Source organism: Balaenoptera musculus, chromosome 1 (genome assembly GCF_009873245.2).
Source record: "Balaenoptera musculus isolate JJ_BM4_2016_0621 chromosome 1, mBalMus1.pri.v3, whole genome shotgun sequence".
NCBI classification, from domain to species: domain Eukaryota; kingdom Metazoa; phylum Chordata; class Mammalia; order Artiodactyla; family Balaenopteridae; genus Balaenoptera; species Balaenoptera musculus.
Window position 1 is genome coordinate 52,712,697 of NC_045785.1, and position 26,188 is coordinate 52,738,884.

The window sequence follows — 26,188 nt, forward strand, 5'->3', positions numbered from 1 at the left end:
ATGGAATCTAAAAAAAAATGGTTCTGAAGAACCTAGGGTCAGGACAGGAATAAAGATGCAGACATAGAGAATGGACTTGAGGACTCAGGGAAGGGGAAGGGGAAGCTGGGACAAAGTGAGAGAGTAGCACTGACATATATACACTACCAAATGTAAAATAGATAGCTAGTGGGAAGCAACCGCATAGCACAGGGAGATCATCTTGGTGCTTTGTGACCACCTAGAGGGGTGGGATAGGGAGGGTGGAAGAGAGACACAAGAGGGAGGGGATGTGGGGATATACGTATGCACATAGCTGGTTCACTTTGCTATACAGCAGAAAGTAACACACCATTGTAAAGCAATTATACTCCAATAAAGATGTTAAAAAAAAAAAAGCTATCTATAAATATACTACCACTGCTTTTCATGACCATGAAGAATGATTAAATAAGATTATAAGAAAAATAGTTTTAGGCTCTACCTGTAACTATTTTCATACCAGTCAACACTGCATTCTCCATTTAAGAATTTTTTAAATGGCAGCAATCATTTTAATTGAATACCAAAATTCCTTAACCTTGGATTCTTAGTAAAAATTAAAACTTAATTAAAAACATTTAAATGTTTTAAGTTCACAAACACGGTAATTTTACATATTAGATTAGATTAAGTTGATAAAACATCAAAATCCTTCACATTTAGATAGCTTAAATGCAAGTAAGATAGGGATAAAAATATTTGAATGCTTGAAGAGCTATAAGAACTTTCAGTTAAAGATAATGTATTTGACATGTCCCCTTAACTCCTCTCACTCCAAAATCCCATTAAAAGATAGTAAAGGGATTTTTAAAGCCATAAACCCAACAGAATAAAGAGAATGGAAGAAAATTCAGAAGCAGATGAATGAGAAGTGACAGACTTAACAATCTTGAGAAAGTTGTATCTTAAGCCAACAGTCAAAAAACTTGTTGAATTAATGAACATCCAAAGGTTGTAATAATAAAGTTACTTAAAGATTTTTACACTAGGAAGTAAAGTCAAATGTAAAAATTACATTTGCAAATTTATAGAATCTCAGCCTCAAACTGAAAGGTTCTCTTTGACTGAAATTAATTAATAGATTGGAGTAGCAGTGGTTGGAGAAAGGGAGCTCCTGGCAGGGAACTAACATTCACTAACCAGAGTCACTCACTATACAGAGCTTTATATGGAGCTTTATAACCTAGAGCTTTATTTTGTAGGAAAAAAAAATCATAATATACAAACCAACATGTTACTATGTGCTGCAATAAGTCAAAAAAATTAACTTAGACCATATGACATGACAGCTCACCTGACACACAGGAAGCTAAAAAGTCACTCATTAAGCCAAATATTTAAAATATATTTACTATTCAAAATCATCATAGAATAAACTGTTCAAAGAAATAGTATTTCTCCTTCCCTCAGGCCAGGACGACTGCATCCATCTCTTTATAGCTTCCTCTGCCACCAGTCTTTCTCCATTCTAAGCCATTTCCCACAATTTCTCCAGTATCATCTTCCTGAAATATAAACCTGACCATGACACTCCTCTGATTAAAAACTTTCATGGCGGGCTTCCCTGGTGGCGCAGTGGTTGAGAGTCTGCCTGCCAATGCAGGGGATACGGGTTCGAGCCCTGGTCTGGGAAGATCCCACATGCCGCAGAGCAACTAGGCCCGTGAGCCACAACTACTGAGCCTGCGCGTCTGGAGCCTGTGCTCCGCAACAAGAGAGGCCGCGATAGTGAGAGGCCCGCGCACCGCGATGAAGAGTGGCCCCCGCTCGCCGCAACTAGAGAAAGCCCTCGCACAGAAACGAAGACCCAACACAGCCATAAATAAATAAATAAATAAATAAATAAAAAGAAAAAAAAAAACTTTCATGGCTTCTGATGTTTAAAGGGTAAAGTCCAAACTCCAGAACAAGACACTCAAAGCCTTTTTTTTTTGGCCACACTGCACGGCTTGTGGGATCTTAGTTCCCCAACCAGGGATCGAACCCAGGCCCCACAACATTGAAATCGCCGAGTCCTAACCACTAGACTGCCAGGGAATTCTTTCTCAAAGCCTTTTATAATCTGACCACAGCCTATCTCTGCAATCACTTTTCATGTTCTGCCACCTTTCTTCCTACACCATAGGCTAAATTATCCACCATTTTCTCAACACTCCACATATGCTCTTTCACATCCTATGCTTTTGCACATGCTGTTCCCTGTAATACCCTAAATCTCTAATCTGTTCATGCTTAAAAACCTAGTGCAAACGTCCCCTCATCCAACAAGTTTTCCCTCACATCCAAAGGCTGACTAAATCAGTCCCTTTTCTCTGCTCTCATAGCACTTTACTACAGTTCTGTAACAGTGCTGTAGCACAGATTGGCCTACTATTTATTACTTATTTTCTTCTAACCAACATGAACTGTGATCTCCATGATTATTTCCAGAGAACTTCATTACTTACTTAACAGCAAGTAAATTTTGAATAAATGTTTGTTAACTGCAAAAATTTCATGTATATAGTATTTTAAACTGTTACTTCTATTTATGACCTTATAACACTGAGTTCCAGTTAAGGTTAACAGAAACATAATTCCCACCAACCCCACAGTGAAAATTCCTCTTTGATCTCTGGTGGGTAGCAACATGGAAAGAATAAGATTAGCTTTGCTAGCTAGAAAGCAGAGCTTTCAGAAACTTTAAATTTACTCAGTGAAGGGCTAATACAGAAGCAAAGTACTACAGTAAATAAAGCATGATCTCTTGAGCCAGAATATTTGGGTTCAAAGTCAGGTCACTAGCTGAGTGTCCTTGGGTAAATGTCTTAATCTCGTGACAATTTCCCTATCCATAAAACAATGATGATAACAACAAATATGTTACAGTATAAAGCAAGGCCTCCAGAGTCAGTAGATCCCTTAACCTCTCTGGTGACAATTTCCCTACCTGTTAAAGAAGATTTAAACTGGATGATAAACTCAGAGAGTTTTAAGGCTTAAATAAGGGCAGGCATGTGAAAGTATTATTTAAACAAAAGCTATCATCAAATGTAAATAGTTTTCATAAGCATTAGCAACTATGGTAAATGGAAAGATTACAGCTAGGAGGAAGGTATGGGGAGGGGTGCTAAGGGTAATAATCAGGCTCCGCACCAGCTCATGCTGGCGGCTGTGGTTCCAACACCACCTTCTCCTGAAAGAAGTAGTTCCTATTCCAAAATCAACACTTATAGAGGTTCAGGTAGAAGGCAAACATTTTTTGGAGGGATAGGAAAAGATATGCATTTATTCATAAAACATTTATTGAACATCCACTGTGTGCCCAGCACTAGTAATGACAGCTCAAGTCTACTGTCCTAAGTAGTGACTACACTATCTTGAGTGTGTGTTTTCATAAAGATGAAAACACAAGAAAAGTCAATTTCTTATCCAAGTTAACTACAGAGCTAATTGCTAGCTCTATACTCACAGAAGAACATTGACTATTCAACTCCAGCTACATGGAACTTGTAACTATTAATAGTATGCAGAGATTTAATCTATAAGAGTAGGTACATTAACCTACAAGTTTCACAAGAATTTTTAAATGAAACATACTCACCCAAGGCAGGGTATCCAAGGTAAAATCGATCTGCTCCCAACCATCCAAGAAAAAGAGACAGTGCAACCGCCACCTTGTATGAATAGCCATTTCTGCACAGAATTGGAACATGAATGTCACATTCATATATTTCCAACATGTAAACATTTTAGAAAATAAAACTGTTAATTATTATTATTTGTTAACTGGTTCATTCATCCACTCAATTAATGCTTTTTGGGTGGCTACTGAGTGCCAGGCACTATCTTAGGCTATTGGAACATATTAATGAACACAAGAGACAAAGATCCCTGACCCCTAAAGAGCTTATAATCTAGAGTATGCCATACCTCTGAGGGAAGAGTGTCCCAGCCAAAAAAATTGCTGTTGCAAAGGCAGCATACCTGACAGTGCAGCAGGAGTGGAGTAAGAGAGGGGAAGAATAGTAGGAGACGAGGTCAGAGAGATAACAGGGGGCAAAGAAGGCAAATCACGCAAGGCCTTGAATATCATCGTTAAGTAAAAACTCTGTCTTTTACTCTGAGAGATATGTGAAACTACTGCAGAGGTAAGTAGAGGTGTGGAGTGTGATCTGATTTAGATTTTAAAATAATCACTCTAGCTGCTGTGCTGAAGATAGACTGTAGGGGAGCTTTTGTGAGCTACTGTCACAATAATGTACAATAAACCTTTCCAGATCAAGCAGAGAAGAAACTATGAAGGAGCTAACAGTGAGGAAGAAGTAAAAGCAAAAGAGTGTGGTATCTTGGAAAGTCAAGTGAAGACAGTGTATTAAGAACAGAGTGATCAACTGTGCCAAATGTGACTGATGAATGACATAAGAATGCCTGAGAATTTACTACTAAATTTAACCAAGAGGAGATCTTTAGTGACCTCAGCAAGAGCAATTCTGATAACGATGAGGGCAAAAGACAGAACAGAACAGGCTTAAGAAAGACTGGAAGGGCCATAGTGGTACCTGTGACTCTGCTCTCCCCCACAGCACACCCAAACCTGGCTCCTTCCCCCCATTCCTCCCCCTGCCCTCACCGCTACAGCAGTACCCACAACCCAGGCAACCCCACATATGGCAGAGGGACCCGCCATCTCAAGGCACCAGTAACCCCAGAGGAACAAGCAGCGATGATGAGGGCACTGACGACATCTCTGGCAAAGGTGATGGAGGGTGGAAAGTGCCAATTCTCAAATATAGCCAGAAGCACTCAGGTAAGATAAACTAAGCTATAACTTATGCTATAGCGCCACCTACTGAAAAACAAAAGAAAGGACTCTAATTACCAACCTGTTGAACTGTTAGAATCAAAGTAAATAAAGGTTTACCTAAATAAGAAAGGTATTCACTACTTCAAATGTGCCAGCAAAGGAACAACTCACCAAGCACTATGAAAAAACACAGTAACACAGTATCAGAAAAAGAAAATGACAGTTCTCCAGAAACTAAACTTAAAGTCACAGAAGACTGTGGTCTGACAGAGAATTCAAAACAGGTATCAGGAAGAAACTCAACAAGCTATATATAAGAAAACAGAAAGACGGTTCAGTGAACTAAGGAATAAAATTAATGAACAGAAGGAATACTTTATCAAAGAGATTGAAACTCTAAAAAAGAACCAAACAGAAGTTATGGAGCTGAAGATCTCAATAAACGACATGAAGAATGGCATTAGAAAGCACTGGAAATAGAGTAGAAAATATGGAAGACAGAATTAGTGAACTCAAAGACAGAAATTGAGAAACGATTCAGGTAAAAGAGGAGAGAGCTAAGATTTTTGTTTTAACTGAAGAAACTCTACAAGAACTATCCAACTCCATTAGAAAGGCAACATAAGGACAATGCATATCCCAGAAAGAAAAGAGAGGCAGAAGGGAACAGAGAGCCTATTTAAGGAAATAATAGCTGAGAACTTCCCAAATCTGGGAATGGAACTAGATATACGAGCCCATGAAGCTAATAGAACACCTACTTATCTCAAAACAAGAAGACCTTCTCCAAGACACATTATATTAAAACTGTCAAAAGCCAATGACAAAGAAAGAATTTTAAAGGCAGCCAGGAAAAAAAGAAAAAGAAGACAATAACCTACAAAGGTACCCACATGAGGCTATCAGCAGATTTCTCAGCAGAAACTCTATAGGCCAGAAGAGAGTGGAATGACAAACTCAAAATATTGAAAGATAAAAACTGTCAGCCAAGAATACTCTATACAGCAAAGGTATCATTCAGACAGAAAGGAGAAATAAAGGCATTCCCAGACAAAAAAAAGTTGAGGCGTTTATCACTACTAGACCTGCCTAACAAGAAATGTTGACAGCAGCTCTTCTACCTGTAATGAAAAGGCAAAAGTACACAAAACTTTGAGTAAGGTAATAAATAGACAGAATCAGAAAATTGCAACTGTATATCAGAATAGGTTGTTAAACACTTAATTACAGCAAAGGTTAAAGGGTGAAAAAAAGCACTAAAAATAACTACAGCTATGTCAATTTGGTAACAAACTCACAGCATTTTGTGTTGAGACATATTTGTGACAACAAAAACATAAAAGGAGAAGAGGAAAAGGAAGGAACCTGTACAGGCATATTAGGATAAGATACTACCAGCAGAAAAAGGACTATTTTATCTTTAAAACATTTATACAAACCTCATGATAACCACAAAACAAAAATCTAGTGCAGAGACACAAAACATAAAAAAAGAGAAAACTGAGAAAAACATAGAAAACCACCAAACTAAAACAGCAGACAGAAATGCAAGGAAAAAGAAACAATGGAACTATAGAACAACCAGAAAAGAAAAGATAAAATGTCAATACCAAGTCCTCATATATCAATAATCACACTAAATGGGGACTTTCCTGGTGGTCCAGTGGTTAAGACTCCACGTTTCCACTTAAGGGGGCATGGGTTTGATCCCAGGTTGGGGAACTAAGATCACACATGCTGCAGGGCGTGGCCAAAAAAAAAAAATCACAATAAATGTAAATGGATTGAATTCACCAATCAAAAGACACAGAGTGGCTGGATGGATTAAAAAATAAGACCCAACTGTGTGCTGCCTCCAGGAGACACATCTCAGTTCTAAAGATAAATATAAGTGCAAAGTAAAGGGCTGCAAAATGATACTCTAAGCAAATGGCAGCCAAAAGAAAGCAGGTGTAGCCATACTCACATCAGACAAAACAGACTTCAAACCAAAAAAGTTAATAAGAGGCAAGGATGGACATTATATACTAATGATAAAGGGTACAACCCATCAAGAAGACATAACATTTATTAATATATATGTACCTAACAAAATAGCACCAAAATATATATAAAGCATTATTAACAGACCTAAAGGGAGAAACTGACAGCAACATAATAAGAGTAGGGAACTTTAACACCCCCTGTACATCAATAGATAGATCATCTAGACAGAAAGAGAAGAAGGGAAAGTCGGCCTTAAATGAAACACTAGACCAAAGAGACTTAATAACAGATGTATGTATACAGAACATTCCATTCAAAATCTGCAGAATACACATACTTCTTAAGTGCACACAGAATGTTCTCAAGGATAAACCATATGCTGGGACACAAAACAAGTCTCAATACATTTAAGAAAACTGAAATCATATCAAGCATCTTTTCTGACCACAATGGTATGAAACTAGAAATCAATTATATGAAGAAAGCTGGAGAAATCACAAATATGTGGAAACTAAACAACATGCTACTGAACAACTAATGCATCAATGAAAAAAATTAAAGAAATTTTTAAAGTACCTGAAGAGAAATGAAAATGAAAATATGACATACTGAAAAACTAAGGGACACACTGCAAAATCAGTACTAAGAGGACAGTTTATAGAAATACAGGTCTACCTCAAGAAACAAGAAAAACCACAAATAATGTAACCATACACCTAAAGTAACTAGAATAAGGAGAAAAATAAAGCCCAAAGTCAGTAGAAGGAAGGAAAAAATAAAAATCAGAGTGGAAATAAATGAAATAGAGACTAAAAAGAAAATAGAAAAGATCAATGAAACTAAGAGCTGGTTCTCTGAAAAGATAAACAAAGTTGACAAGCCTTCAGCTAGACTCACAACAACAAAAAAGACAACTCAGATAAATAAAATCAGAAATGAAAGAGGAGAAGTTACAATGGATACCAAAGAAACATGAAGGATTATAAGTGACTACTATGAATGGCTGTATGCCAGTAAATTGGACAACTTAGAAGAAATGGATAAATTCTTAGAATCATACCACTTTCCAAGACTGAATCAGTAAGAAATAGAAAATCTGAATAGACCTATCACTAGTAAAGAGATGAAACATTAACCAAAAACCTCCCCCAAAACAAAAGTCCAGGACCAGATGGCTTCACTGGTGAATTCTACCAAACATTCAAAGATTTAATACCTATCTTTCTCAACCTCTTCCAAAAAACTGAAGAGGAGGGGACGCTTCCTAACTCATTTTACAAAACCAGCATTACCAAAACCAGACAAGGACACCACAAGAGGAGAAAATTACAGCCCAATATCTCTGATGAACATAGATGCAAACATCCCTAACAAAATATTAGTAAACCGAATACAACAATACATTAAAAGGATTATACGCCATAATCAAATGGGATTTATTGCAGGGATGCAAGGATGATTCATCCACAAATCAATCAATGTGATACACCATATTAACAAAATGAATAAAAATCATATGATCACCTCAAAAGATGCAGAAAAACATTTGACAAGATTCAAAATCCATTTATGATAAAAACTTTCAATAAAATGAGTACAGAAGGAATGTACCTCTACATAGTAAAGGCCATATGTAACAAACCCACAGCTATCATCATATTCAACAGTGACAAATTGAAAGCTATCCCTCTAAGATCAGGAACAAGACAAGGATTTCCACTCTCATCACTCTTATTCAACATATTGGAAGTCCTAGCCAGAGCAATTAGGCAAGAAAAAAATAAAAGGCAAGGAAGAGGTAAAACTGTCACTATTTGTGGATGACATAATTTTATATATAGAAAACCCTAAAGACTCCACCAAAAACTATTAGAAATAATAAACAAATACAGTAAAACAGCAGGGTAAAAAAATCAATATACAAAAATCTGTTGTGTTTCTATACACTAACAAACTAGCAGAAAAAGAAATTAAGAAAACAATCCCATTTATAATTGCAACAAAAATAATAAAATACCTAGGAATAAATTTAACCAAGGAGATGAAAGACCTGTATACTAAAAACTATAAGACATTATTGAAATAAATTGAAGAAAACACAAAGAAATGTAAAAATATCCCATGCTCATGGATTGGAAGAATTAGCATTGTTAAAATACACATTACCTAAAGCAATTTACAGATTCAGTGCAATTCCTATCATACAACTCAATAACAACAAAACAAACAACCTGATTAAAAAATGGACAGAGGATCTGAACAGACATTTTTCCATTTAAGACATGGCCAACAGGCACTTGAAAGATGTTTCAGTCATCAGAGAGATGCAAATTAAAACAATGAGATATCACCTCACACATTAGAATGGCTATTATCATAAAAACAAGAAAAAACAAGATGTTGGAGAGGATGTGGAGAAAAGGGAACCCTCATATATTGTTGGTGGAAATGTAAATTAGAGCAGCCACTACGAAAAACAGTATGGACGGACTTCCCTGGTGGTGCAGTGGTTAAGAATCTGCCTGCCAATGAAGGGGACACAGGTTTGAGCCCTGGTCCGGGAAGATCCCACATGCTGCGGAGCAACTAAGCCCATGTGCCACAACTACTGAGCCTGCACTCTAGAGCCTGCGAGCCACAACTACTGAGCCCGTGAGCCACAACTACTGAGCCGTGTGCACGACTACTGAAGCCCATGCACTTAGAGCCCGTGCTTCACAACAAGAGAAGCCACCGCAATGAGAAGCCCATGCACCGCAACGAAGAGTAGCCCCTGCTCGCCACAACTAGAAAAACCCCATGCAGCAATGAAGACCCAACACAGCCATAAATAAAAAATAAATAAATAAATAAATTTATTTTTTAAAAAAGAAAGAAAAGAAAAACAGTATGGAGAAAACTACCATATGATCCAGCTATTCTACTTCTGGGTATGTATCCAAGAATAGAAAACACTAATTCAAAAAGATATATGCATCCCAATGTTCACTGTGGCATTATTAACAACAGCCAAGATATGGAAACAACCTAAGTGCCCACCAATGAATGAGTAGATAAAGAAGATATGGTGTATATATATACAAGAATACTAGTCAGCCATTAAAAAAAAAAAAGACAAAATCTTGCTACTTGTGACAACATGCATAGACCTTAAGGTCTATGTGCTAAGTGCCATGTGTTAAGTTAAATAAGTCAGATGGAGAAAGACAAATATGACAAATACCATATGATTTCACTCATATGTGGAATATAAAAAAAAAAGTAAATGAACAACAAAAAATAACATAAAAACAAACACATAGAAACTGAGAACAGACTGGTAGACACAGAGGTGAAGGGGGGTGGGAGGTAGGCGAAATGGGTAAAAGGGATCAATTGTATGATGATGGATGGAAACTAGATGTGGTGAGAAGCACCCTGCAGTGTATACAGAAGTTGAATTATAATGTACACATGAAACTTATATAATGTTACAAACCTATGTTAACTCAATTAAAAAAAAAGTTGGAAAAAATTAAAGAAAAGAAGTATTAGATAACTCTTTCAAGGAGTTGCTGCAAAGAGGAGTAAAGAAATAAAAAGGTAGCTGGAGTTATCATTTTAAAGTCAAATCTGATCATGTCGGTCTCCTGCTTACGATCCTGTTTTTTGCATTGACTCACAATCAGGACATTTTCAGGGAGTTAGGGGAGATGGTAAACAACCCAGAGATTCTGTCTATGCATCTAATATTATAAGAACGTCAGATTTTACACTGAGGGCAGTAGTGCCCCCTCTACATTGTAATGGGTCACCAGACTAGAAGTAGAGAAATAAATTGGGAGACTCTGTAGAAACTCAAGCTATAACCTACTGGATAGTAGCAGTGGGAGAGAAAAGGAAACAAAATTGGGAAATACTAAGAAGGCAGAAGCAGCCAGAAGAAATGTGGGGAATGAGAGAATAGGAGAATGACTCCAAAAGTTTCTGCTTAAGAAACTGGGTAGAACAGCTGCATTCACTAATACAAAGGAGGAAATGATTTGAAGGAAAGGACCTTTATATAAAGATGGTGAGAGAAACCAAAGGGGTGGATGAATGAAGCAGAGAAAAGGACCAAGGACATCATCTTGGGAATATCAAGATTTAAGGAAGAAGGAAAGGAATAGGAATCAAAAGAAATAGAAGTGTGTTTTATACTGGAAGTCAAGGAAAGAAAGTGTTTTAAGAAAAGGGAATGCCAAATGCTGTAGAAGGATTAAGATATGGACTATAAATATCCATTTGATATAGCAACAAAGATGGCTGGAGAATTTCAGTATGGCCAAAAGCCATACTGCATTAGACTGAAAAATTCATAAAAGATAAATATTATAGAAACAAGCCTCTCAAAAAGCTTGGCTGGTAAGGGGAATGAAATTAGAAAAGCAGTTACCTACATAAATAAATCATCCTAAAGGATAATCTAAAAACTGGTGGTGTAGAAGAGATTTGTCTAATTGTTTACCAAATCATTTCTCTTTTTCTCATGGACATACAACTAAACTACAGGCAGACCTTGTTTGGTGTGCTTTGCATTATTGTGCTTTACAGATAAACTGCGTTTTTTACAAGTCGAAGGTTTGTGGCAACCCTGCATCAAGCAAGTCTATCGGCACCATTTTTCCAACAGCATTATTTTAAAATTAAGGTATGGTTTTCTTAGACACAATGCTATCGCACACTTAATAGACTACATATAGTATAAACATAACTTTTATGTACACAGAGAAACCAAATGATTCACGTGACTTGCTTTATTGCACTGGCCTGCAACCAAACTCACGATATCTCTGAGATATGCCTTTGTATACTGTAGCTTACTTTGCAGTTAAGTGCAGCCATCACTTAGTTTTGGCCAATGGAATAAGGACAGAAGTGATGTATGCCATCATTTTATGTCTGGCCAATAAAACATTCCTGCAGGGGTTCTTTCTCCACTTTCCATCTGCTGGCTGAATGGAAAGGACTCTAAGAACTAGAGGAAGCAAAGCTGCAAGATGAAAGCACAAGACCCCGCATGACTGCATGGAGCAACTACCACTCCCTTCACCCCATCCAGACCTCCAAGGCAACACAAATTGGACTATGATGTGAGTGAGAAATAACATTTACTGTGTTCAGTCACTGAAATTCTTAAGACATTTGTTACAACAGGCTGCTCCAACTAATGCAGATGGCCAGTATAAATAGGTGTGTGACTCGGTAACCAATCAGACGTAGTTACTAGACTTCAGTTGCTGAAGAATACATTATAGAATGGCTATATCTGCAACACTGAGATGGAGTTCTAGTCAAGTATCAATATTATAAAAGGATATGCCAACAGAAGAAGGAAGATATGTAAACTGGAAAAGGGACACTCAATGAATTAAGAATTTGTCAGTGAGTCTTTACTCAGTAGCTAACTAGCAGCTGGCTGTTTGGTAGGCATATGCTGAATATCCTGATAAAGGAAAGTGATATATCAGGTTGTTACTTTTGTGACTTATCATTAAAATTATCTATCAATCTAACTCCCCTTGTTCTGATTCAATGCTCATCAAGCAAATTCTATTTTGGAATTGTAGACTTTACGACAAGAGGGGAATAAGTTGGCCAGTAGACTTGGAGTATCTAGTTTCCTTGATAGTTATATTTCCTATCACAATTGACATCAATGTCTTGTGAGCATGATTAGTACAGCTCAGTTGCATTGAGCCTCATCTACTCAGAGACAGTAAGAGAAAAATCAGAGTTAACTTGGAAATTAAGTGGCAGGTCATTGTGGTGTAACCATTATAGGTAATATGAACCTGCAACGTCCAACCTGAATGGTAGCTGTTCTTAATGGATGATTTTCTTAGTTGTTGTATTATAACCTTGGACCAACACTTAACAAATTATTTGTCATTTGGAAACATCAATCTATAAATCTAAAAACTGACTAAACCATATCTAAGTACTTTGGAAATAATTCCCTTTAACAATTTTTACTTTACTTATGAGCAATCTTGGAACCCAAGAAGCTTAAAGTGATTGGATTACACAGCAAGATAGAATTTAAAGCCCCTCATTAACTCAGTGAAGTAGGGTCAAAAAAAAAAGACTCTAATAGTAATTTCTAAGAATTCTAATAGAACTTGCAGAAACAGTCAAATAGTGGTTGTTTTTTGATATAACTGCAAAATAGGTGCCATCATATAAAATGCAATAACGTACAGTAAAAGGTAAAAATATAATGCCAACAATTAATAAAAACGGGTAAAATTAAATCATGCTTTCAGGACAAAGCATAAATATAAGAATAAACTGTTAGCTTTACTGGAGCAAAAATAAATAGCAAACTTAAAAGTCCTTTAAACAAAGAATACTCCCAACAAAATAAAACCATTTGTCTTAATATACCAAACTAACTTTTGAATTCTGTTTAACATTACCATTTATCATCCAAACCTATTACAAATAATGAAACCAAGTTTCAAAATGCAAATGATTACTAATTAGCATTCTTTTAATACTATAGGTACACAATCCGTTATTTGCACTCGAGAAAGCCCCCAAATTTTGAAAACAGAATTTTTTCATAAGCCATTTGGTAGCAAAAACTGGCTGAACTGACATGGCATGAAGCCATTCATTCTATTTATCCCACATAGTGAACTACTGAGCTTTACTTGGTTGGTAAACTGCATTTAAATAACAATATGCACACTTAAAATAGAGATTTTCTGACAAAAGCAAAAAGATAAAAATTATATTAGTGCAGGATTCTCCTTACAAATTAACTCTTTTCCTCTTCACTCCATTCAGTCAAGATACAACATAGGCAAGTAATCTGAAAATTTAGCTTCAGTAAGGTAGGTACTTACACATTTCGGCAAGATATGGGCTTGAGAAAACCAATTTCGTTTCCAGTAAAATGTGTTTCATTGCCACCAGAATCCTTACAAGTTATGTTAGGTGCTGGAAAACATGGAACTAAAGGCAGAAAAAAGAAAAAATCCATTATTTTTTTTCTTGTGGAAAAGTATGTAATTATGTTTTTTCCTAAGGCTAGCAATACACACGAGAAAATATAATGTTAAAACAAACCACCTCCCAATATAACATGATATACTTTAATTTAGATAGGAAAAGCAACATTTTATATACATACATATATATATATATATATACACACACACACACACACATGTACAAGATGCAGATAATATGATAGAGTAGTCTCAACACAAAAGCATAACAATTGCCACACTGAGTTAGATGCATGACCCATCAAGTTCAACCTCCTGCCTCTGACAAAGGTAACAAGGGAAGAATTGCACATTACTATCCTTTACTTCATCTCTAGAATAAAGAATACTTCTCGAATTTTTGTTGGTATCTCATTAGGTAATTCATTAAATTTAACATAATCTGATTTTATATTTTCAGTTTATAAAGTTCTTATAGATGATGGCTACAATAAACTAAGATTCCTCTTTATCTATTCTAAATAAATTACTTTCATTTATTCTAAATGTATAGAATTTGGTTTTTATTTCTCTATTTCCCTCTAGGATTTGATGTAGTGTATTATCTCAGCATTTAGTAATTTTGATCATTATTCATACCCCAAATGACATGATAATAAGAGGCAGTAACACTTACAGAGCTTACTATGTGCTAGGCCGGCACTGTCCTGAAGTCTTTATGGCTCATCATGTAAAGAGCTAGAATTCTGGGGACTTCCCTGGTGGTGCAGTGGTTAAGAATCCACCTGCCAATGCAGGGGACATGGGTTCAATCCCTGGTCCGGGAAAATCCCACATGCCGCAGAGCAACTAAGCCCGTGCGCCACAACTACTGAGCCTGTGCTCTAGAGCCCGCGAGCCACAACTACTGAGCCCACGTGCCACAACTACTGAAGCCCATGTGCTGAGAGTCCATGCCCCGCAACAAGAGAAGCCACCGCAATGATAAGCCCGCATATTGCAACGAAAAGTAGCCCCCGCTCACCGCAACTGAGAAAGCCCACGCACAGCAACAAAGACCCGACGCAGACAAAAATAAATAAATAAATTTACGAAAAAAAAAAAAGCTAGAACTTCGGAATGAGAATGACCTATCTGTGCATTGCCTGTTTCAGAACCTTGGATTCCTTATAGATAAAAATAGCACTAAGATCATAATAAGACTATTGTGGGGATTAAATGTGATACAAAATACCTAGTGTAAGGCACAGCATTTAGTAGGCATTCAATAAATGTTAGTGCCAACAAAAGATCAAGATGAAAAAAAAATTAATTACATGGGACTGAGTGAACTGATGAGGATGAGTATAATTTTTGTGACTTTCTGTCTGAATTTAAAAAAAAAAAAAAAAATCCCACAAGGACTCAGAGGCAAAGAATATACAAATCAATTTTCACTGCAAAGTAAAGGAGCTGTTACAGTGGAGGATTACTGGACTGAATGTCAATATTATGACATAGTATGACTGTGTTTCATGTTTGGTAATTGCAACCATTGTTGCTTTTGTTGTGGTCATCCATGTACAATGCTTGGTGTCAGTCTATTTATGTCTTGTAAAAATAAAATACAGTGTGTGTGTGTGTGAAAAAAAAAAAAAAAAAAAAAAAAAGAATACACTTGGAAAAGCAGGGAAAAGGTCGCAATTTGAGAATAGCTATCAAGATTTTAAATGTAAATGCCTTTGATCCAATAACGCTATGCCTAAGTATTTATAGAGATACTTGTAAGTGTGCACAGATACCTGTGCAAGGAAGTTCATTACAGAACTATTTGTAATAGCCTAAGATGGAAAATTACCTAAATGTTCAATGATAGAGAAAATGTCTTACTAAATTATAATATATACAAATATGTAATTTCATGCAATGATTTAAAAGATCTATCTCTGCTGACATGAAAGGCTCTGAAATACATATATTATTTAACCAAAAAAGCACATGGCAGATACATCTACTGATATATCCTTTTGTATCTATTTATCTATTTCTATATATACATATATAGGTATAAATATGTTCTCAATTGGTATGATCCTAACTTTAAATTAAAGACCTCCTCGATTCTCTAGCTATGTAGCTCTTGCCAAATTGTAAAAAAAAAAAAAAAAAAAAAGAAAATATCTTTAGGGACTTCCCTGGTGGCGCAGTGGTTAAGAATCCGCCTGCCAATGCAGGGGACACGGGTTCGAGCCCTGGTCCGGGAAGATAGCACGTGCCACGGAGCAACTAAGCCTGTGCGCCACAACTACTGAGCCTGCGCTCTAGAGCCCGCAAGCCACAGCTACTGAGCCCACATGCCACAACTATTGAAGCCCGCGTGCCTAGAGCCTGTGCTCCACAACAAGAAAAGCCACTGCAATGAGGAGCCCGCACACCGCAACGCAGAGTAGCCCCCGCTCACTGCAACTAGAGAAAGCCCGCAAGCAGCAACGAAGACACAACACAGACAAAAATAAAAATAAATTAATTTATAAAAAATAAAAATAAATAAAATAAAATAAAATAAAATAATACCTTTAAATGTAAAAAAAAATAAAAATAAAAAAAAATAAATAAATGTTAGTGCCTTTTCCTCCTTCACTGTTTCTGACTATAAGGTACTAATGTTTTTAGGCTAGTTTCAGTAAATGCTTATCTCTATGTTTAGCAACAATACAGTGGTTTTTTTTTTTTTTGAGAAAATGAAAACAGAACTTGGTCTAATAGTGTAAAACAAACAAACAAAAAAACACAGACTCCAGAGTTTTATTATGAGAGAAAAATTGTATTTATTTTCTGTCTATAATTATCTTAAGATTTCCAACAAATCACTGTCCTTTTTTATGCCAGAGTAGTACACTGAGAGAATGAGGCCAGGAAAAAAACTCTATAATGACTTTGCACCCTTCTGTGTGTTACTGATAGTTCAAACTATACCGTCCCATAAATTTTATTTATTTAATGTATTTACATTTCCAACACAAGGAGGTGCTTATGCTAAAAGGCATAGACAGATTCAATACAACTGAGAACCACTTAAACAAGAAAAAAAGTAATAAAATTAAGGGAAGAGGGAAAGTGAAGAAATAATTATACTGGGAAACAACTAAGGGAAGACAGTAAAACTGACCACAAATTTAGCTCAGAGGTTCCCGGTAGTTAAGGCAAAAAGCTTTACAGAGCTACTGTGATATAACTGAAAGAAAGCATACCAATTCACCTCTAAACCACTGTGGGAATTTGGTTTGGTTCATGACACAAGGGTAAGAGAATGTAATAGAGAAGGTCCTCAATTAGAACTTTTAAAACAACAGAGGTTTTCCACATAGCCATTTCTCACACTGACTCCAGACATAAGCAAGAGCTTATAATGTTAAGATCTACAGAGATAGGGCAAAAGTTAACACATGATTTATATGTAGCTGTTTTGCCATCTGCCTTGATATACGGATAAAACGTACTGACTTTTGTGAATGAATTATCATCATGTCCCTTAAGTTATATCTCTCAATCTGCCATCTTAGGTCATGCTTTTGACTGGAGCTATATAGTAAGTAGACAACTCAAAACTGAGATTAACATATGTTTGGGGGCTTCCCTGGTGGCGCAGTGGTTGAGAATCTGCCTGCCAGTGCAGGGGACATGGGTTCGAGCCCTGGTCTGGGAAGATCCCACATGCCACGGAGCGACTAGGCCCGTGAGCCACAATTGCTGAGCCTGCGCGTCTGGAGCCTGTGCTCCGCAACAAGAGAGGCCGCAATAGTGAGAGGCCCACGCACCACGATGAAGAGTGGCCCTCACTTGCCTCAACTAGAGAAAGCCCTCGCACAGAAACGAAGACCCAACACAGCCATAAATAAATAAATAAATAAATAAAATTAAATTTAAAAAAAAAACATTTGAAATGCTAATATACATTCTATGTTACCAACTGAAAGGAGATCAGTATGCTCTATTTCTATGATGAAGGAATGATGGAAAGTAATTTTGCTTTCCAGGGGACATTTGGCAATGTCTGGAAACATTTTTGGTTGTCAGTACTGGGAAGCTGCTACTGGCATCTAGTGGGTAGAGGCAGGGATGCTCCTAAACATCCTACAATGCACAAGACAGCCTCCTCACAATAAAGAATTATCTAGTCCCAAACATTAACAGTACTAAGGTTGAAAAACTGCTGTAGATCAGCGGTCTTCAAAAAATGTGGCTCACACACTCCCTAAAATAATTTTTTAAAACCATATACTCCCTCACACATTTTTAACTTGACATCTAAAATCTTTCACCATGGATTTAAATTGTTGGGAAAAATATTATTTCCAACATACTGTAAATACTGCCCTTAGTATTGAAATATTATAGCATTCTTTAAAATGGAATCTAAATACCACAGCAATTTGATAGCCATTATGATCCAACCAAGAATATGAATTTCTTTAAAATTCAGAAATTTTACATCAATTGTAGGAAAAAATACACATATAAAAACTGAGGATCTGGAAATTGATTATTTTAGACACACTGTGGGCTGAATTGTACCCTCCCAAAAAGATATGTTGAAGTCCTAACCCTCAGTACCTCAGAATGTGACCTTGCTTAGAAATAGAGTCTTTTCAAATTTAACCAAGTTAAGATGAGGTTATTAGGGTGGGCCCTAATGCAATAAGACTGGTATCCTTAAAAAAGGGAAAATTGAACATACACAGGGAGAAGATGATGTGAAGACATATAGGCAGAAGCAATGTGAAGACAGAAGCAGAGATTAGACTAATGTGGGGCATTTCCTGTGGTCCAGTGTTAGGACTCGAGGCTTTCACTGCCGAGGGCCCAGGTTCACTCCCTGGTCGGGAACTAAGATCTCACAAGCTACGCAGCATGGCCAAAAAAAATTTTAAAGAGAGAAACTAGGATTGATTAGGTTGCAATCCGAGGAATGCCAAGGATTGCCGGCCACCCCTAGCAGCTCGAAGAGGAAACAAAAAATTCTACCCAGAGTTTGAGAGGGAACATGGCCTTGCCAACACCTTGATTTCAGACTTCTAGCCTCCAGAGACAGTAAACGTCTACTGTTTTAGGCCATCCAGTTTGTAACACTGTTACTAACAGCCCTAGAAAACTAATTCATCTATATCTGTTTACCTCTTGGAAAGTTTTGTCCACCCCCCAGGACTACATGTACTCCAGTTAAGGCATCAGACATGTAAATAAGTCAAAGCAATGTCTGGTTTAAAAAAATTAAAGTTTTTTGCCTTGGTGAGGACCATTCCACCTCCACAAAGAAGTGACCTGCAGGAAGATCTATAGATAGACACAAGTTTTTCTTCAAATAACACCCTTAATTTTTTTTCAAATCCTCAAAGTAGTAAGTTCTGGATTGGAAAATTGTGCAATAAAACAGAATTCTATTACTAAATTTTGGATACTTTTCCTCTAAATGTATTACTACCTTGTACTTGCTGTTTGAAGCTGTCACTTTCTTGCCTTATAGCCTTGTTAGATCTTCCTGCAGACTATCTAAAATCAGATCTTAAAGAGATAGTTGCAATACAAAACACTATAATTATGATTCCCATTGGGGTTACTGTCCAATGCACCTTGCCTAACAGAAATGTACTGTTTTTTGAGATTACAGGTTCCTGTACAAAATTTTGAAAGATCAAACATTTATAGGTGAGTTGTAAAAATGCTTTATAAAAATATTAAAAACTAAATCGTACCTTTCTATTTTTTGGTTGGATACTATTAATTGTTCAAACTCCTATATTTTGACAATTTTAGTTTTCAATGCTATTGTATCATTTCTAATATAAGAAATGATTTGTATTCAATATGAGCTGCTTTGTATTTAATGAGACAGATAAAGGAGAGAAAAATGCCCAATGTTCTAGGCTTAGAACCTCAGGAAAGATACAAATAGTGGAAGTACCAGAGTGAAGGGTAAACCACATTGCTACAGTAATTCTAGAGAAGTCTGACAGAAGTATGAGCTAATTATTTCAAGGGATGAAAATTATGTACTTTAATGAGGATGGATGAGCTGCTGCTCCCAGTATAGTGAGATAACATGAGAAAATATTAAAGAGAAACATTGAGACTGATCCGATTTGTTTCAACTGATAGAAAGCTCCAAAAAGCAATACTTTAGAATGGGACGAATCTGTGTTTAAGTCCAAACTCTGTCACTTAACTAGTATGTTCTTTTGGGCCAGTTACAAAACCTCACTGGACCTTGTTTTGTAATCTGTGAAATGGGAATAAGACCCTTGTAATGCTATTATACACGTATTAAAAGCATATGGTATGTAAAGCATGATGCTTGGCTAGAGGAAGTGTTCAACTTCCTTACTCTAGGAAGTTAGAGAACTTCAACACTGAGAAGACTAAGAGAATGAACCTGACATGAGGAATGAATATAACATGTGAGTGGATGTAAATTTAATAATTTTGTGAAATGAAATTAATCTATTCAATAGATGCCTACAACCCTAGAGTTTATTCATTTTTACATATTTTATAATTTCATTTGACCCTTATTTAATTTATTTTTTTTAAAGGAGTCCTTCTTTCCTTCCTTCCTTCCTTTTTGGCTGCACTGGGTCTTCGTTGCTGTGCGCGGGCTTTCTCTATTTGCGGCGAGTGGGGGCTGCTCTTCGTTGTGGTGCGTGGGCTCTAGGTGCGCGGGCTTCAGTAATTGTGGCCCGTGGGCTTAGTAGCTGTGGCTTGCAGGCTCTAGAGTGCAGGTTCAGTAGTTGTGGCACACGGACTTAACTGCTCCGCGGCATGTGGGATCTTCCCGAACCAGAACTCGAACCCGTGTCCCCTGCATTGGCAGGTGAACTCTTAACCACTGCACCACCAGGGAAGCCCGACCCTTATTTAAAAAAAAAAACTATTAAGTAGGCAGAACTAGTAATATGCTCCTTTTTTCTTTTTTTCCTTTTACAAACAGAAAAACTGAGGTTCCAAGAAATTAAATGAGCTCACCAAAGTGTCATAAATTGGTAATATTCTACAAGTCCTAGACTAACTCACCACTTTTAATCAGTACTCTTTTCATTATACCATGATAATGCCATGCTTACACTGGTATCAGGAACAAGCAAAAATAAATCAATATGATGAGATTAAGGAAGCCAGTTTCCAATAAATGTTAACTAGTTGACAAAATTAAGCAACATGCTACAAGCTTGAAAACTATTCCATTTGCAGTTTTCTTGCAAAATGTTTGGCTCTGGTCAATGTCTAGGATTTAGATGGCATCAATTTAAGCATGGTACACTGTTATTTCTCAATTATAAAAAGCAGCACCGTTTTTTAAATACGAAAAAGCTAAACTAGAAATAAAATAATCAATGAAGTTTCATCACAGTAAAATGGACTGACCTAGAGAGGAGGTGGTTTGGGATCCTACTCCAGTTAACATCATGCCTCTGCACTCTGATCTGATCTGTCAAATAAAAGGGTCAGACTCTTTTATTTATGATTTCTGTAACAGGTTATACTGCATAATGACCGGATAATTAAATGTGTCAATCTAGAATTCCGGTGAAAGCAAAAGATAAAGTTGGTAAGAGCCAACCCTTGGTTTTACCCTTGGTAAAAGACACCTCTCCTCTGGAAGTGCTGGAGCTGGAAAATCATCATTTTGTAACTATCACAGTAAAGAATGATTCGGAGGACTTCCCTGGTCGTCCAGTGGTTAAAACTCCGTGCTTCCACTGCAGGGGGCACGGGTTCGACTCCTGGTCAGGGAACTAAGATCCCGCATGCCTTGCAGCATAGCCAAAGGAAAAAAAAAAAAAAATTGAATGATTCGGGGTAGAATCATCATGGTTGCTAAGTCTAGGGGAAATTTTTGATGAGGGATAGGATATTTGCATGGTCTAAATGAGTCTCCCCAAAGACTGTTTATTAGTTGCAAAGGAAAAAATATTTAACTGAAAAGTCTGAGTGATCAACACTTAACATCATCAATGAGAGGCAGATAGATATCATGTCCCTCAGCTGTGAGATGCAGAGGACACACCATCACTTACGTAGTTTTCCATCCTGGGATGCAGAACCTAAATCTAGTTGTAAGGAAATATCAGACAATCCCAAATGAGGAACATTCTATTAAAATAAAGGGGACTGTAGTCTTCAAACTTATCAGTATCATTAAAGACAAAGCTGTGGAAATATTCCAAGTTAAGGAAAACTAAAGGCAAAACCTGATCTTGGGATCCTGTACTGGGGGAAAATGCTATAAAGGCTTTATTTGGGTCATTTGACAAAATCAGAATGTGGATGGTAAAGTACATGCATTAATACTGAATTTACTCAAGTTTACAACTGAACTGTGGTTATGTCAGGAGAATATCTCTATTCTTAGAAAACACACACAAACATATTTAGGGACAAAACATATACACACAAATTCAGAGAGAGACAGAGAGCATGCATGAGTGCACAATGATAAAGCCAGAAGGATAATGTTTAACAATGGGTGAATCTGGGGAGACGGTGTATGGGTGGGTGTACTACTGTACACCCATATTGTACTATTCTTGCAATTTTTCTGTAAGCTTGAAATTATCTCCAAATAAAAAGTTTAAAAATAACACACTCTTTGCATCACTAATTTATGCTATTAGAAGTTAGGATAATAATTATCATTAAGGCAGGGGAGTGGCTATAAGAGAGCATGGGGCAGAGTCGTAGCATGTTGATAAGGTTGTTTCTTAATCTGGAAGCATTCATAGGTGTGTTCAGTTTGTGAAAATTTATTTGAGTTATATTTAAGTGTACTTTTCTGTAAATATATTTCAATAACATCTTAATAAAAAAGACCTTCTGCCAAAGGACCAGAGCAAAATTTCTGGAAATGGAGTTTAAATACTTCTGTATTTCACTGATCAGAAAATTAAAAACACTTGCTTATATATGTTTTTATGTATATATACATTCTAGACAGAACACTCCTTGAGGGCAGAGATTGTCTTCTTTTATGTAACATCTATACCATTTAGCAGAAGCCTGCCATATAATAACTTCTCAATAAATAAATTTCTCAATAATAGTTTATAATATAAATGTTCACTGTTAGTTGTTTTGATCCATTTAATTATTTTAATTTAATTATTAAACTATTACAAATAATTTCTCAATAAATAAAGATGCATGTTAACTGGTATTGGGCTAACTGGTAACCATTTTAAGACCACAACAGTTTATTGTCATAGTTGAATCACCTTTGCCTTTGGTCCCAATTCTTACTCTCTACCTCCAAACTCCCCTCTCTGTAAAACATTCCACCTACTCATTCCTTACTAAAAAGTATAGTTTAAGAAAATTAAACTAGGTTGAGGATTCTGCCATAGTCCTTCATTACTCAAAAAAAACAGAAGAAAAATTTTGGCTAGAGAAACGAGAGAGATCACACTTTTCACAACTCTAATATAGTCCTATGTCAGGACCAAAAAGCATGTTTCAAGGGTCATTTTGATGTCCTCTCTGATCAGCACTCAGAAGTGACTCACCACAGCCACTCCACTAGTCTTGCGTGTTTTAAAAAGGACAATTAAAAAAAGCATCCTGTGGACAGACATAGCCTCATGAGGGCTGGGCTGGTAGAACCTCTCCCAGATCTTGGCTGAACACTTCTGGGTCATGCATAAATTATAATCCACATGCAGAAGCCCTGTAACTCATATTTGTCTCAGAAACTTTATTTTCTTTTTAAAGTCATAATAATAATCTAAAGTCATCTATTTATTAATTTTTAACATTTTATATGTGTTTCCAGATTGTTAGGCACTTATGGTTTATTCTCTCCAAATGAATAACCATGCCATTCCTGTATATAGAAAGCCTTCCTTTTATTTTTCTGCAGCTCTCCACTTACATCATCTATGATAACTTACCTGACAGGTCATGATGTGACCATAACACCTCCAAGTCCTTTTATACTTCCTAGCAGTCTGATCATTTGATTTTGTAGTTGTTTATAAACTTATTTAGCAATAATTACTTAAGTGGATTCAAACTTATTTTACAAAAGAGACACCTAACTGGAGGGCAGAGCTCTTTTTGGTCAGAAACTATTCTTTTCAGTTGTATAATTTCCTTCAAAATCCTCATACCTACAAAGAATTCTGCAGACTAGAAAAGGCTTTTTTGAGATGGCTGGCTGCCTGATTCCTAGTTTAAAGTGACCTCAGTCACAACAGTACTCACAGATTTCCAACATATTTCATATACGTGGTTGAGTATCTGAAAGCTCATTCTTCTTTATGTGTGTTAACACTATTCTCTGTATTCTGAGAGCACAATACAAAAGACTGAACTGTAACACAGGCAAATCAGAATATACTTATAAAGCAATTTAAAAAGGAGGGGATTCCATGCAAAGCTCCTTTAAGTCTAACACATCTAAATTAAATAAATGTACACATATTGAGCAATATTTACTATAAAACTCATATATATATAACCTACTACTGTTTATATGATAAAATTTCATTACTCCAGAATACTAGCAAAACGTCTGTTATAAAAGTTTAACACGATTTACTTTCAAATATCTCTGCTGCCTAGAATGGGGCTAACAGTGTGTCAAAATATAAAGAGATAAAAAAGAGAAGGGAGATCTTTTAAAAATATATACAAATTCATAATCAAGAGGTCAGTTATTTGACTATAAGATACTTTTGAAAAACTGAAAGTTTTTTGCAGTTAAGAAAATCCTTTTAATCTGATTTCCATAATGAATCTGTTTAGTAGCTTTCATTTATAAAGAAAACATCAATTATTGTCTTATTTCCTGTCTAAACAATAAAACAATCAGTATATATTCAATAGGTGTTTTTTTCTCAAAATAATACTAGGTATTGACCATCATTATGTACCATGTCATATAAGAATGCCAAATCCAAATAGCTCCAACATACATCTATCTGCCTCCTTTCCAACATATAACCCTTTAGAAGGCTAAACAACTTATTTTTACCTAGCGTTACGTATCTTTTGGAATAACAGAAGCTCCCCCAAATCATTAGGTTGAGGGTGTTATCCATTATCAAAACGTCTAAGAAAATACTGATGCACACTTAAAATCCTTACCATATTGTTTTCATACTTAGGATGTACCTAAGTATATTTTAGAAGTGCATGATATGGGTGATATAGCTCCTCACTGTACCTTATTGGACTAAAAGTCTCATTTCAAGTTCTTTGAGTAATTAAAAGTCTAAAGAAACATCTTTGTAAAACGTAACTTGATAAATAAAGGGCAACAAGAAAGCTATATAAACTGATTCCAAAGGTTTTTTAAAAAAATGAATGAAAATAAAATCTTCTCAGTTTATATAATTAATAGAATAGGATTATTTTTTAAATTAAATATTAACAACCCCTAGCCAGTTCTCCAATATTAAGTTGTTCTGGAAACTGAATAATAATAATGTTGTAAATCAAGAAAAAACACATTTATTAATTACTGTTAGTGATCACACATTCACCTATGAAATAATGTTTTAAAAATTATTTTAAAAAACATGTTTCTGGAAGTCTTACCATGAGCTGTGTAGTTTGTACAGTTAACTGGTTCTTGTGTAGCATCATTTATTTTTGGATCTTTACAAATATATGTAGAAAAGTTAAGGAAATATGAACTACATTCCAATACAAAACATTATCATCTTGTCTTTAACATGTCATCTTATATACTTATGCTTATATTCACATGTGAAAAGCGGATGTTAGTTTGTCCAAGTCAACAAGCACAGGTATACTTTTAGTGTCACTAAATAATACCTGAATATTAATTTATTACAGGAAAATTGTATTAAAAACTCTAGCAGAGGGTGCTATGCTTATAGAACATCAGTCAGGGTTTAAGCACAAAGCACACAAAAAAAATGAAAATAAAAATCTTTACCAAATTATTATAAGAGAACTTGAGGTTAAAAAAATCAGTTACCAGATATCTGACTGAAATTATTCACAGGCCCCAAGTATTACCATATACATAATTTCATGTAACACAAATAACCCTGTGATGTAGATACTATTATCCCCACATTACTGAAGCAAACTGATGCTCAAGGTTTGAGTGATTTATCCAAAGTGGTATGAGTGATAGGTAGTAAAATCAGATTTCCTGATTCCAAGCCGGGGGTGCTTCCCATCAGACTGCGAGGAAGACGGCTGTTTTAGGTGGGTCTACATTGTCTCCCCAACAGGATTTTAGGCTTTTGTAAATGGATATAATAATTATCTTCTCATAGATGTTCACAACACTTGGGGTCGGGGTTCTGTTTCCTAAATATTTTATTGACACTAATATGAGATAAGTAAGGTACTCACAGGATGTCTCTGGAGACAGAGTCTGACACCTCTTTAGGGTTTTTGAATCACTATTGGAAAT

General features: G+C 36.1%; 1 protein-coding gene across 3 annotated transcripts in view; it reads right to left on the reverse strand.

Moving 5' to 3' along the window:
* The window catches only part of TM2D1 (TM2 domain containing 1), a 59,148-nt gene that overhangs the window by 31,613 nt on the left and 1,347 nt on the right, over positions 1 to 26,188 (reverse strand). For all 3 annotated transcript variants that reach the window (XR_005020650.1, XM_036858363.1, XM_036858355.1), the window contains exons 2-4: positions 25,336 to 25,409; positions 13,663 to 13,771; positions 3,605 to 3,696 (exon numbers count right to left, since the gene is read on the reverse strand). Coding sequence is in view for 2 of the 3 variants with exons in the window: in XM_036858363.1 (XP_036714258.1) it covers positions 3,605 to 3,696; positions 13,663 to 13,771; positions 25,336 to 25,409 (275 nt within the window). In the remaining variant the exon portion in view is untranslated. The remainder of the gene's footprint in view (positions 1 to 3,604; positions 3,697 to 13,662; positions 13,772 to 25,335; positions 25,410 to 26,188) is intronic.